A 15,000-nucleotide genomic window follows, 5' to 3' on the forward strand; every position below is an offset into this window, starting at 1 on the left:
ATCACCTCAAATGTGTCAATCACTACCACTTTATCTCAATGTAAGATCACCTCATTTGTGTCAATCACCACCACTTTATCTCAATGTAAGATCACCTCAAATGTGTCAATCACTACCACTTTATCTCAATGTAAGATCACCTCATTTGTGTCAATCACCACCACTTTATCTCAATGTAAGATCACCTCAAATGTGTCAATCACTACCACTTTATCTCAATGTAAGATCACCTCAAATGTGTCAATCACCACCACTTTATCTCAATGTAAGATCACCTCAAATGTGTCAATCACCACCACTTTATCTCAATGTAAGATCACCTCAAATGTGTCAATCACCACCACTTTATCTCAATGTAAGATCACCTCAAATGTGTCAATCACTACCACTTTATCTCAATGTAAGATCACCTCATTTGTGTCAATCACTACCACTTTATCTCAATGTAAGATCACCTCAAATGTGTCAATCACCACCACTTTATCTCAATGTAAGATCACCTCAAATGTGTCAATCACTACCACTTTATCTCAATGTAAGATCACCTCATTTGTGTCAATCACCACCACTTTATCTCAATGTAAGATCACCTCAAATGTGTCAATCACCACCACTTTATCTCAATGTAAGATCACCTCAAATGTGTCAATCACCACCACTTTATCTCAATGTAAGATCACCTCAAATGTGTCAATCACTACCACTTTATCTCAATGTAAGATCACCTCATTTGTGTCAATCACCACCACTTTATCTCAATGTAAGATCACCTCAAATGTGTCAATCACCACCACTTTATCTCAATGTAAGATCACCTCAAATGTGTCAATCACTACCACTTTATCTCAATGTAAGATCACCTCAAATGTGTCAATCACCACCACTTTATCTCAATGTAAGATCACCTCAAATGTGTCAATCACTACCACTTTATCTCAATGTAAGATCACCTCAAATGTGTCAATCACTACCACTTTATCTCAATGTAAGATCACCTCAAATGTGTCAATCACCACCACTTTATCTCAATGTAAGATCACCTCAAATGTGTCAATCACTACCACTTTATCTCAATGTAAGATCACCTCAAATGTGTCAATCACTACCACTTTATCTCAATGTAAGATCACCTCAAATGTGTCAATCACCACCACTTTATCTCAATGTAAGATCACCTCAAATGTGTCAATCACCACCACTTTATCTCAATGTAAGATCACCTCAAATGTGTCAATCACCACCACTTTATCTCAATGTAAGATCACCTCAAATGTGTCAATCACTACCACTTTATCTCAATGTAAGATCACCTCAAATGTGTCAATCACCACCACTTTATCTCAATGTAAGATCACCTCAAATGTGTCAATCACTACCACTTTATCTCAATGTAAGATCACCTCAAATGTGTCAATCACTACCACTTTATCTCAATGTAAGATCACCTCAAATGTGTCAATCACCACCACTTTATCTCAATGTAAGATCACCTCAAATGTGTCAATCACCACCACTTTATCTCAATGTAAGATCACCTCAAATGTGTCAATCACCACCACTTTATCTCAATGTAAGATCACCTCAAATGTGTCAATCACTACCACTTTATCTCAATGTAAGATCACCTCAAATGTGGAGCATTTGAAGGCAGGTTTAGAGGAATAACTCATTTTAAATGAACAGTTGTGATGTCATTATTCAGTCTTAACCACCAATATTTGATCCTTTCCTCACTCACTCCTATGTCACCACCTGCTCTCCCTGCAGGGCTTGAAATTCACTTTTTTCACCACCTGCCAATATGGCTGCTATTTCAAAGTTACCAGCCAATTAGAATTTCCACTAGTCAAAATGTTTTTTCTTGAAATAAACCAGAATATGAGTGGGTTAATTTAAGCATAAGTATCAGTAAGTGGCCCGGGATTCTCAAAGCCTGTGTTGAGGGTCACACAAGAACAAAAATGCACTCTTGAAGCTAAATAAAACCAAAGCAACCAAAACCAACGAGTTAATTATTTAAATGTTTACTTCAATGTAGAACAGTCATTTCTTACACATGAGATTCCATATTCCAGACTGAAATGTTATAACAGAAGTGAAGTATTGGCCAGAATGACATGAACATTTGGACACTTATTCAGCGGGTATCTTGTATGTTGCGTTCAGGTGCACTGTAAAAAAAAAGAAAAAGAAAATCCACACGGGCCACACAGGGGGCGCTCAATTGAAGAGCCCTGCTATAGAGGTTCCAAGATATGGAATTCACTCCCTCCCCTCCTTGTTGAACTTTCTCCTCAGTCATTTAAAACATCTATAAAACATATTTTGCTATATAAATAGCCCAACAATAATTTGACCTTTGCTTTTCTGTGTTCTCCTTTTGTTTCTTTATTCAGTATTATATAGCTTTTTTTATGACACTTTCCTTTTGTGTTTGTCTTTTATCTCTGTATCGTGACATCCATGGTCGTGTGTGTGTGTGTGTGTGTGTGTGTGTGTGTGTGTGTGTGTGTGTGTGTGTGTGTGTGTGTGTGTGTGTGTGGGGGGGGGGGGGGGGGGGGGGTGATTGAGTGTGTGTGTGTTCTTGAATTATGTATTTTTCTACATGCCTCTAAATAATTTATGGCTATTTTAGGGTATTCCTCTTGTCAAGCCCCTTGAGGGCTTTTTGGAATCCCCTTGCATGTTGTCTTTGATCTAAATTGTATTTCATGGTGTCCATCATGTACACCGATTATTATTATGTTTTTAAATATGTGCTAAATCAAAATACTCCAATATTCCCTTCCACACACACGTCTGCACCAGACTCTGTCAACATGCCCCTGGCGTCTTTATGGGGCACACAAATCAGCCGGGGTGAGTAAAGAGCAGGGAGAAGTTACCTCCAGTCCTCCACTACGTCAGCCTACCGAGGCATTTGCACTGTGTTAAGTCCGAGTTTGATCCATATTTGCGTGTGTCCTACGTTAACGTTAAACCGGGCAAAACATCTCTCATCCTCTCGTCATCGCAAGGAAATGCATTGAGGAGCCGACAGCCAAACGTCTCCAGTCCAGTGACTTGACAACAGCTGTTCTAATCTTGTATCAACTAGCCAACTAATTACAGTAACTAACCTGCACTGACTACAGCTGTCACCAGCCGTGCGTTGGCAAAAAGACGGGTGACCACTTGACAAAGCTTTGGGTTAGCTTCGGTTAGCTTTAGCTTTATATCTATAAAATAGTTTCCTTGGGTTTGAGTGGGTTGTTTTTTTTTATAACAGGGAATGAGAGTATTTTTGCTGAGTGAACTGAACTGCATTGAACTGGTAACATGGTAAATTCCAAAGTGGAATATTTTTGCTCCTTTATAAACTGAAGTGATTGAACTGGACTGAACTATAAAGAACATTTCTTCTAGCCGCTTCTAACCTCAACGGTGTTGTGCTCCAATTATCTCACAAAAAATATAATCATGTTGGTGGTTTCCTTTAGCCTACACACAATATAAAATATTGATGTAGAAAATAAAATAAAATGTGCCGCACTTTCAATTTGATGCATGAAATGTAAGCATATTATGTAAAATAGAAACTGTTCTATAATAGACTGCTATAGCTGAAAAAAATTATAATAATAATCGGTGATCGGTCGGGCAGATATTTCTCATAGGCGATCGGTGGCAAAAAAACATGATCGCTGCACCCCTAATAATAATAATAATAATAATAATAATAATAATAATAATAATAATAATAATAAAACAAATAAAAATAAAAACATTTGTAATAATAATAACAATCATATTTCTTTAATCCCTTACTACGCATGCAGAACCCGGAAGAGGGCATGACTTTGGCACTCTATTGGGAATGGCGAGCCGCGAGGAAGTTTCAGAGCTCAGTCTCACTTTCCTGCCTGTGTGCACCAGAGGAGAAGCTCACTCTCCTGCCTGTGTGCACCAGAGGAGAAGCTCACTCTCCTGCCTGTGTGCACCAGAGGAGAAGCTCACTCTCCTGCCTGTGTGCACCAGAGGATAAGCTCACTCTCCTGCCTGTGTGCACCAGAGGAGAAACTCACTCTCACTCTCCTGCCTGTGTGCACCAGAGGAGAAGCTCACTCTCACTCTCCTGCCTGTGTGCACCAGAGGAGAAGCTCACTCTCACTCTCCTGCCTGTGTGCACCAGAGGAGAAGCTCACTCTCACTCTCCTGCCTGTGTGCACCAGAGGAGAAGCTCACTCTCCTGCCTGTGTGCACCAGAGGAGAAGCTCACTCTCCTGCCTGTGTGCACCAGAGGAGAAGCTCACTCTCACTCTCCTGCCTGTGTGCACCAGAGGAGAAGCTCACTCTCCTGCCTGTGTGCACCAGAGGAGAAGCTCACTCTCCTGTCTGTGTGCACCAGAGGAGAAGCTCACTCTCACTCTCCTGCCTGTGTGCACCAGAGGAGAAGCTCACTCTCTCTCTCCTGCCTGTGTGCACCAGAGGAGAAACTCACTCTCACTCTCCTGCCTGTGTGCACCAGAGGAGAAGCTCACTCTCACTCTCCTGCCTGTGTGCACCAGAGGAGAAGCTCACTCTCCTGCCTGTGTGCACCAGAGGAGAAGCTCACTCTCCTGCCTGTGTGCACCAGAGGAGAAGCTCACTCTCCTGCCTGTGTGCACCAGAGGAGAAGCTCACTCTATCTCTCCTGCCTGTGTGCACCAGAGGAGAAGCTCACTCTCACTCTCCTGCCTGTGTGCACCAGAGGAGAAGCTCACTCTCTCTCTCCTGCCTGTGTGCACCAGAGGAGAAGCTCACTCTCACTCTCCTGCCTGTGTGCACCAGAGGAGAAGCTCACTCTCACTCTCCTGCCTGTGTGCACCAGAGGAGAAGCTCACTCTCCTGCCTGTGTGCACCAGAGGAGAAGCTCACTCTATCTCTCCTGCCTGTGTGCACCAGAGGAGAAGCTCACTCTCACTCTCCTGCCTGTGTGCACCAGAGGAGAAGCTCACTCTCTCTCTCCTGCCTGTGTGCACCAGAGGAGAAGCTCACTCTCACTCTCCTGCCTGTGTGCACCAGAGGAGAAGCTCACTCTCACTCTCCTGCCTGTGTGCACCAGAGGAGAAGCTCACTCTCCTGCCTGTGTGCACCAGAGGAGAAGCTCACTCTCCTGCCTGTGTGCACCAGATGAGAAGCTCACTCTCCTGCCTGTGTGCACCAGAGGAGAAGCTCACTCTCCTGCCTGTGTGCACCAGAGGAGAAGCTCACTCTCCTGCCTGTGTGCACCAGAGGAGAAGCTCACTCTCCTGCCTGTGTGCACCAGAGGAGAAGCTCACTCTCCTGCCTGTGTGCACCAGAGGAGAAGCTCACTCTCCTGCCTGTGTGCACCAGAGGAGAAGCTCACTCTCCTGCCTGTGTGCACCAGAGGAGAAGCTCACTCTCCTGCCTGTGTGCACCAGAGGAGAAGCTCACTCTCCTGCCTGTGTGCACCAGAGGAGAAGCTCACTCTCCTGCCTGTGTGCACCAGAGGAGAAGCTCACTCTCCTGCCTGTGTGCACCAGATGAGAAGCTCACTCTCCTGCCTGTGTGCACCAGAGGAGAAGCTCACTCTCCTGCCTGTGTGCACCAGATGAGAAGCTCACTCTCCTGCCTGTGTGCACCAGAGGAGAAGCTCACTCTCCTGCCTGTGTGCACCAGAGGAGAAGCTCACTCTCCTGCCTGTGTGCACCAGAGGAGAAGCTCACTCTCCTGCCTGTGTGCACCAGATGAGAAGCTCACTCTCCTGCCTGTGTGCACCAGAGGAGAAGCTCACTCTCCTGCCTGTGTGCACCAGATGAGAAGCTCACTCTCCTGCCTGTGTGCACCAGAGGAGAAGCTCACTCTCCTGCCTGTGTGCACCAGAGGAGAAGCTCACTCTCCTGCCTGTGTGCACCAGAGGAGAAGCTCACTCTCCTGCCTGTGTGCACCAGAGGAGAAGCTCACTCTCCTGCCTGTGTGCACCAGAGGAGAAGCTCACTCTCCTGCCTGTGTGCACCAGAGGAGAAGCTCACTCTCCTGCCTGTGTGCACCAGAGGAGAAGCTCACTCTCCTGCCTGTGTGCACCAGAGGAGAAGCTCACTCTCCTGCCTGTGTGCACCAGATGAGAAGCTCACTCTCCTGCCTGTGTGCACCAGAGGAGAAGCTCACTCTCCTGCCTGTGTGCACCAGATGAGAAGCTCACTCTCCTGCCTGTGTGCACCAGAGGAGAAGCTCACTCTCCTGCCTGTGTGCACCAGAGGAGAAGCTCACTCTCCTGCCTGTGTGCACCAGAGGAGAAGCTCACTCTCCTGCCTGTGTGCACCAGAGGAGAAGCTCACTCTCCTGCCTGTGTGCACCAGAGGAGAAGCTCACTCTCCTGCCTGTGTGCACCAGAGGAGAAGCTCACTCTCCTGCCTGTGTGCACCAGAGGAGAAGCTCACTCTCCTGCCTGTGTGCACCAGAGGAGAAGCTCACTCTCCTGCCTGTGTGCACCAGATGAGAAGCTCACTCTCCTGCCTGTGTGCACCAGAGGAGAAGCTCACTCTCCTGCCTGTGTGCACCAGAGGAGAAGCTCACTCTCCTGCCTGTGTGCACCAGAGGAGAAGCTCACTCTCCTGCCTGTGTGCACCAGAGGAGAAGCTCACTCTCCTGCCTGTGTGCACCAGAGGAGAAGCTCACTCTCCTGCCTGTGTGCACCAGAGGAGAAGCTCACTCTCCTGCCTGTGTGCACCAGATGAGAAGCTCACTCTCCTGCCTGTGTGCACCAGAGGAGAAGCTCACTCTCCTGCCTGTGTGCACCAGAGGAGAAGCTCACTCTCCTGCCTGTGTGCACCAGAGGAGAAGCTCACTCTCCTGCCTGTGTGCACCAGAGGAGAAGCTCTCTCTCCTGCCTGTGTGCACCAGAGGAGAAGCTCACTCTCCTGCCTGTGTGCACCAGAGGAGAAGCTCACTCTCCTGCCTGTGTGCACCAGAGGAGAAGCTCACTCTCCTGCCTGTGTGCACCAGAGGAGAAGCTCACTCTCCTGCCTGTGTGCACCAGAGGAGAAGCTCACTCTCCTGCCTGTGTGCACCAGAGGAGAAGCTCACTCTCCTGCCTGTGTGCACCAGATGAGAAGCTCTCTCTCCTGCCTGTGTGCACCAGATGAGAAGCTCACTCTCCTGCCTGTGTGCACCAGAGGAGAAGCTCACTCTCCTGCCTGTGTGCACCAGAGGAGAAGCTCACTCTCCTGCCTGTGTGCACCAGAGGAGAAGCTCACTCTCCTGCCTGTGTGCACCAGAGGAGAAGCTCACTCTCCTGCCTGTGTGCACCAGAGGAGAAGCTCACTCTCCTGCCTGTGTGCACCAGATGAGAAGCTCACTCTCCTGCCTGTGTGCACCAGAGGAGAAGCTCACTCTCCTGCCTGTGTGCACCAGAGGAGAAGCTCACTCTCCTGCCTGTGTGCACCAGAGGAGAAGCTCACTCTCCTGCCTGTGTGCACCAGAGGAGAAGCTCTCTCTCCTGCCTGTGTGCACCAGAGGAGAAGCTCACTCTCCTGCCTGTGTGCACCAGAGGAGAAGCTCACTCTCCTGCCTGTGTGCACCAGAGGAGAAGCTCACTCTCCTGCCTGTGTGCACCAGATGAGAAGCTCACTCTCCTGCCTGTGTGCACCAGATGAGAAGCTCACTCTCCTGCCTGTGTGCACCAGAGGAGAAGCTCACTCTCCTGCCTGTGTGCACCAGATGAGAAGCTCACTCTCCTGCCTGTGTGCACCAGAGGAGAAGCTCACTCTCCTGCCTGTGTGCACCAGATGAGAAGCTCACTCTCCTGCCTGTGTGCACCAGAGGAGAAGCTCACTCTCCTGCCTGTGTGCACCAGAGGAGAAGCTCACTCTCCTGCCTGTGTGCACCAGAGGAGAAGCTCACTCTCCTGCCTGTGTGCACCAGAGGAGAAGCTCACTCTCCTGCCTGTGTGCACCAGAGGAGAAGCTCACTCTCCTGCCTGTGTGCACCAGAGGAGAAGCTCACTCTCCTGCCTGTGTGCACCAGAGGAGAAGCTCACTCTCCTGCCTGTGTGCACCAGAGGAGAAGCTCACTCTCCTGCCTGTGTGCACCAGAGGAGAAGCTCACTCTCCTGCCTGTGTGCACCAGAGGAGAAGCTCACTCTCTCTCTCCTGCCTGTGTGCACCAGAGGAGAAGCTCACTCTCCTGCCTGTGTGCACCAGAGGAGAAGCTCACTCTCCTGCCTGTGTGCACCAGAGGAGAAGGAGAACCGCTGACTGCGATGACTGTGAGCAGCCTGCATGGGAATAAATGACTATAAAATAGAGGTGTGTATATTTCTGGCTTTCCCCCTGATGCTCTGAATAACTGGCTCTGCTGCACGGTGCTGCTGTGCTGTGCTGCTCTGTCCTCTGTCTGTGTGCTGGCACTGTCTTTTCCTAATGCGACGTTATTATCACTTCTCTATATGTTTTTCACTGCATGAGAAAATGGACTTGTGGTGTGAAAGGTGACAATTAAATGAGTCTCGCGATCGATGCATGAGTGTCGGCAGCCCTGAGGAAGGTTCATTTTATTTTATTTTAATTTATTTTTTCCTGATTTTTATCCTATTTTTATCCCCCGTTAGTGCTAATTTTTTATTTATGTATCCTGGTTGCTGCTCCACTCTCTGCCAATCTGGGGAGAGCCGAAACTGGCTCCATGCTTCCTCCGAGACATGGGCAGTTAGCCAGCCGCTTCTTTTCACCTGACAGGGGAAGCTTCACCTGTAGGACATAGCACGTGGGAGGATCACGCTATTCCAACCAGTTCCCCTCCCTCCGAACAGAGAACATGCAAGGAAGGTTAATTAGAAACTAGGTTACTTTTTTTTGGATGACGCATGATGAGAAATTAATGTAGAGAGATGAGAGAATTCACATGTTTTATTGCGTTACAGAAAATAAAGCTGGTTTCATTGCAAAATCTCAAGTAGATATTACAATTTGCATGCACAGGTTGTGTGTGTGTGTGTGTGCTGCCTTCCCCTGCCCCTCCTGTGACAAAATCTGCGGATCACGCATCGGTCTGAGCAGCCACCTGGCTATGCACAGGCGAAAGACATTACAATAACCAACTTCACAAATTTCATTTGGAGCAACGTCATCGTCGACATCGACGGACTGCCATAAGCAAAAGCAGTAAGTGTGTGTGTGTGTGTGTGTGTGTGTGTGTGTGTGTGTGTGTGTGTGTGTGTGTGTGTATGTGTGTGTGTGTGTGTGTGTGTGTGTGTGTGTGTGTGTGTGTGTGTGTGTGTGTGTCAGCCCACCTCTATGTAAGCAGTGTCGTTGTTTGCATCTTTGATGTGAGGGAACCAGTCTCTGGGAGGCTTGGAAAGGTGCTTAGACTCTGCCACAAACCACAGCAGCTTAGGCCAACCTGAGACAGAGGGAGAGAGAGAGAGACAGAGAGAGAGAGAGAGAGATACAGAGAGAGAGACAGAGAGAGATACAGAGGGAGAGAGAGAGAGAGAGAGAGAGACAGAGACAGAGACAGAGACAGAGAGACAGAGACAGATACAGAGGGAGAGAGAGAGAGAGAGAGAGAGAGAGAGAGGGAGAGCGACAGAGAGGCAGACAGACATACAGAGAAAGAGAGAGAGAGGGGTTCAGGTTTAGTTGATTTACACGTACAAATAATCAAAAGTGACAAAGTAGAGAATAAATTGGAAAACTAGTTTAAAAAAGTGTCATTCCAAAGTGCTACATAATTATTTATCTTCATACCTAGAATTCTGGTCAATATTTCACACAAAGAAGATCATTCTGCCTTCCCAAACAACTATTTTGTAAGCAAAGATGATCAGGTCACTCGTGTTCAATGGCAACCCAAAATCTGATTTAATTGAATTTCTCCAATCGTTTTGTTAGAGACAGGTGTCAAATCTTCAAATCTCTCTTTCTCTGCTACCAGTATCAACAAGGGGAGAAGTAAGTCATTACATTTGCTCACGTTACTGTAGCTTTCTTAAATATGTTTCAAGTCAGTCATTTTACTTTTGTATGTTTTTTTATTGTCCTTCAGTCCATTTTAAATCCTATCCATCACAGAACAGATTGTGTGTCTCTCCATCAGCAGCATCAGAAACGGGATCAACGTAAATGTATTTTGTCATTTCTAATGTTTCCAGTCAAAACAATCTAGTTTTTCTCTTCAGTACTCTTCCACCACTGACTGAGTAGCAGTTGTCTCATACAAACATGGCCCCTCCCCCACACAGAACACAGCAAGCCTTTACTATTGACGTGTGATTGATGATTTCTCCCCTGACCTTTGAACTGTGGGATCTCCCCTGTAGTGCTCTTGGGCAAGCCCTTATGACAAGCATCGCTGGTCAGCGCCACGGTAACGCCGCAGCTGCCCAATAGGAATCCTATCTGCTGGCTGCCGGCGTCCTATTGGAGGAAATGGGGTGGAGGGAGGGGGGAAAACAGCCAGTTACATCCATGTTCAGTTTATCATCAGGCAAACGCAAATAAAGTAAAGTAAATGCTGCAACTGTTTAGTTTCAGTATTTACTTTCAACAAATTAATGTCAATGCTGATGTACAAAAGAATAATAACTGGACTCAATTCTAGACATGTTTCTTCTTCTTCTTCTTCTTGTATAAATAATGCTAATGTAACTTTCTACATCACATAGTCTGTCAGTGGGTCCTAAACGTTGTTGGCTTCAGTACCCCTTCTTCCGGATTTCTGAATCCAAATACCCCCTTTATCCAACTATGTTTTGCTTAGAAAACTGCAAGAGAAAACTATAGTATATGATGCAATGCATGAATGATAACTCACCTTTTGAAGAATATAAATTACAAAATAAGAAATGGAGTGAAAGAGTTGCATTTAGTGCCTCCTGAGCAGATTTATTTTTAACGTTTCATTTATTTTCATGATTTATTCTTATATTTTTCCATTCTCTCAAGTACCCCCTGTAGTACCTCTACGTACCCATAGGGATACGTGTACCACAGTGTGGGAACCACTGGTCTATGTGATTGATTGAAGGCATGTGTAAAGTTAGAAGAAGAAGTTGCTGAATGTGTTGGGGTGGACAGTGTTTCTCATCTGAAACCTAAAGAAAGGGACTCAGGAGATGGAAGATAGGAGACGCAGAGACGCGGTGCGCTTGATTTGCTGTGCAGCACCGTCAGGTGTCAGCACGTTGCTACAGGGTGATGGTTTTTCAAGCTAAACAAGCACAGAACTTGTGTTAAGCTGTGACCTACTTGGCTCTGAGGAATCAATTAGAAAAGGCCATAATTATAACCACCTGAGCTAAAGCACCAGTGAGGGAGAAACTTAGAGTTGTTGTATCCCTGTATCTCATGTACATGCGTAGTGGGTTTCTTTTTCATTTACTTTAGATTTAGAGTTTGAGTGTGATTAAAAATGTTCTTTAATATTGTACTTGATTCATGGACCAAAGACGACTTGCAGCTCTAAAACACCTTGCTCAGAAATCCATTTTGGCCCAAACTGCATTAAAAATGTCAGAAGTTCATAATCTTGAGATTTCAATATTATTTCTTCAATGAACTGTTCGGCTCCTGTGGATTTCTTACCTTGCGGGTCAGAGGCACCTCTATGGGAACAGGCACCACCTCGGCTAGCAGACAGCCATAGAAAGCCACCATGAAGGCCACTGGGTCATTGTTAGGAAACACCAGCGCCACCTGGAGGAGGAGCAGAGACAGCAGATTCAGCAGCGCTTACTTCTGTCCACACCGTCCCTTTTATTCCAGCTGGGTGGAGCTTATGGTTCAGAAGATTTCTATCTATACTATTTATGTCTGAAAATGATTTTGACAAAGACAACTTGCAAGAAGGTTTCAAAAGGCAGAGTACAGATTCTGCTCATTAGAATGCTGCAATGCAATCACAGGTTGAGCCGGCCTCGTTCCAGAACACAATGATTTGTGGTGCATCTGAATTGAGTGGGGGTGCACTAATAACGACAGTGCGGGATGGCAACAGCAATGAAAAACAGTGTAGGTGTTACGGGTCCTGAGCATGGTCCCTGATGAACAGATGAGGCCAAGTTTAGAAAAATGGTCTCACTACAATGAAATGCCTACTGTATGTAGGTACCGATATAGCCCGTTCTCATTCAAATACCTTGAGGTGAGATGTCTCTTTATGGACCCTTTTGAAAATGGTGATAAAAGTTTTTCCCTTACAGAAATTTATTCTAAATTTGGAGCGTTATTTAGCCCCCTTCCGACAAGCTAGATTCACATGTTTTTTTTTTTTTTTTATAATTTCCCCCCCCCCCCTGGATGCCTTAGGTTTTCTAGTTTCATATGATACCAGGATCTTCACTCTAGCTTTACAAATGAGCTACAGCCTCTGAAATACAGCAATATTGTCCACAGATTCAAATTTCAACTGAGGGTGCAAAATATTAAACTGCAGGTTCAATGCGTGCTCTTGCACCCCGTAGACCCGGGCCTGGCATAAAGAAGCTGCAATAACTACATTGTAATGTAGTTGTACTTAAAAACAAAAATGCATTCAAGTATGGTGCCACTTGATATTTTCTGTGCAAGCTGACATGTATTCTGTTGTGGCTTCCACTATAATAGAACTCCAACGATTAATGGAATTGATCTATGTATTGTTTATTTAACAGGGACAATGCACAATACATGTATTGTACCAGATATAGCTAAAAGCTCATTTTCATCTGTAGTCCCTGGGCCTCCTCACCGGCATCACCCCCCCCGCTCCCTCCATAGACTCCAGATGGTTCAAAACTCAGCAGCCCGTCTGCTCACTCACACCCGGTCCCGCGATCACATCACCCCTGTCCTCCACTCTCTCCACTGGCTCCCCATCAAAGAATGCATCAACTTCAAATTACTCCTCCTCACCTTCAAAGCCCTCCACAGCCTGCCCCCCCCCCCCTTATCTGACTGACCTCCTCCTCCCCCATCGCCCCTCCCGAACCCTCCGATCCTCTTCCACTGTTTCCCTCACCATCCCACCATCCAAACTCAAAAGCTTTGGAGACTGCACATTCTCCAGAGCAGCGCCCTGACTTTGGAACTCCCTCCCCCAGACTGTCCCTCACTCTCCACTGTCAAATCCCGACTAAAAACCTACCTGTTCTTCTAAGCTTACAACAACCTGCCCTCTTAACCACCTCCTCCACCCTCACCACTCCCCCTTCCCTCTTAACCACCTCCTCCACCCTCACCACCCCCCCTTCCCCTTCCCTCTTAACCACCTCCTCCACCCTCACCACTCCCCCTTCCCTCTTAACCACCTCCTCCACCCTCACCACCCCCCCTTCCCCTTCCCTCTTAACCACCTCCTCCACCCTCACCACTCCCCCTTCCCCTTCCCTCTTAACCACCTCCTCCACCCTCACCACCCCCCCTTCCCCTTCCCTCTTAACCACCTCCTCCACCCTCACCACTCCCCCTTCCCCTTCGCTCTTAACCACCTCCTCCACCCTCACCACCCCCCCTTCCCCTTCCCTCTTAACCACCTCCTCCACCCTCACCACTCCCCCTTCCCCTTCGCTCTTAACCACCTCCTCCACCCTCACCACCCCCCCTTCCCCTTCCCTCTTAACCACCTCCTCCACCCTCACCACTCCCCCTTCCCCTTCCCTCTTAACCACCTCCTCCACCCTCACCACTCCCCCTTCCCCTTCCCTCTTAACCACCTCCTCCACCCTCACCACCCCCCCTTCCCCTTCCCTCTTAACCACCTCCTCCACCCTCACCACCCCCCCTTCCCCTTCCCTCTTAACCACCTCCTCCACCCTCACCACCCCCCCTTCCCCTTCCCTCTTAACCACCTCCTCCACCCTCACCACCCCCCCTTCCCCTTCCCTCTTAACCACCTCCTCCACCCTCACCACCCCCCCTTCCCCTTCCCTCTTAACCACCTCCTCCACCCTCACCACCCCCCCTTCCCCTTCCCTCTTAACCACCTCCTCCACCCTCACCACCCCCCCTTCCCCTTCCCTCTTAACCACCTCCTCCACCCTCACCACCCCCCCTTCCCCTTCCCTCTTAACCACCTCCTCCACCCTCACCACCCCCCCTTCCCCTTCCCTCTTAACCACCTCCTCCACCCTCACCACCCCCCCTTCCCCTTCCCTCTTAACCACCTCCTCCACCCTCACCACCCCCCCTTCCCCTTCCCTCTTAACCACCTCCTCCACCCTCACCACCCCCCCTTCCCCTTCCCTCTTAACCACCTCCTCCACCCTCACCACCCCCCCTTCCCCTTCCCTCTTAACCACCTCCTCCACCCTCACCACTCCCCCTTCCCCTTCCCTCTTAACCACCTCCTCCACCCTCACCACTCCCCCTTCCCCTTCCCTCTTAACCACCTCCTCCACCCTCACCACCCCCCCTTCCCCTTCCCTCTTAACCACCTCCTCCACCCTCACCACCCCCCCTTCCCCTTCCCTCTTAACCACCTCCTCCACCCTCACCACCCCCCCTTCCCCTTCCCTCTTAACCACCTCCTCCACCCTCACCACTCCCCCTTCCCCTTCCCTCTTAACCACCTCCTCCACCCTCACCACCCCCCTTCCCCTTCCCTCTTAACCACCTCCTCCACCCTCACCACCCCCCCTTCCCCTTCCCTCTTAACCACCTCCTCCACCCTCACCACTCCCCCTTCCCCTTCCCTCTTAACCACCTCCTCCACCCTCACCACCCCCCCTTCCCCTTCCCTCTTAACCACCTCCTCCACCCTCACCACCCCCCCTTCCCCTTCCCTCTTAACCACCTCCTCCACCCTCACCACTCCCCCTTCCCTCTTAACCACCTCCTCCACCCTCGCCACTCCCCCTTCTCCTTCCCTCTTAACCACCTCCTCCACCCTCGCCACTCCCCCTTCCCCTTCCCTCTTAACCACCTCCTCCACCCTCACCACCCCCCCTTCCCCTTCCCTCTTAACCACCTCCTCCACCCTCACCACCCCCCCTTCCCCTTCGCTCTCTCCGCTGTCCCTCCCACACGCTCCCTCCCTCCCCTC

The 15,000-nt window shown here is 48.8% G+C and overlaps 1 protein-coding gene across 2 annotated transcripts in view; it reads right to left on the minus strand.

Moving 5' to 3' along the window:
• Positions 1 to 15,000, minus strand: part of LOC310791873 (disco-interacting protein 2 homolog C-like) — a gene marked incomplete at its 5' end in the record, with an annotated part of 181,374 nt that overhangs the window by 83,594 nt on the left and 82,780 nt on the right. For both annotated transcript variants that reach the window (XM_083653548.1, XM_083653547.1), the window contains 3 exons: positions 9,272 to 9,381; positions 10,274 to 10,397; positions 11,565 to 11,675. In XM_083653548.1, the coding sequence (XP_083509674.1) occupies positions 9,272 to 9,381; positions 10,274 to 10,397; positions 11,565 to 11,675 (345 nt within the window). The remainder of the gene's footprint in view (positions 1 to 9,271; positions 9,382 to 10,273; positions 10,398 to 11,564; positions 11,676 to 15,000) is intronic.

Source organism: Poromitra crassiceps, assembly GCF_964638095.1.
Source record: "Poromitra crassiceps genome assembly, chromosome: 2".
Classification (NCBI taxonomy): domain Eukaryota; kingdom Metazoa; phylum Chordata; class Actinopteri; order Beryciformes; family Melamphaidae; genus Poromitra; species Poromitra crassiceps.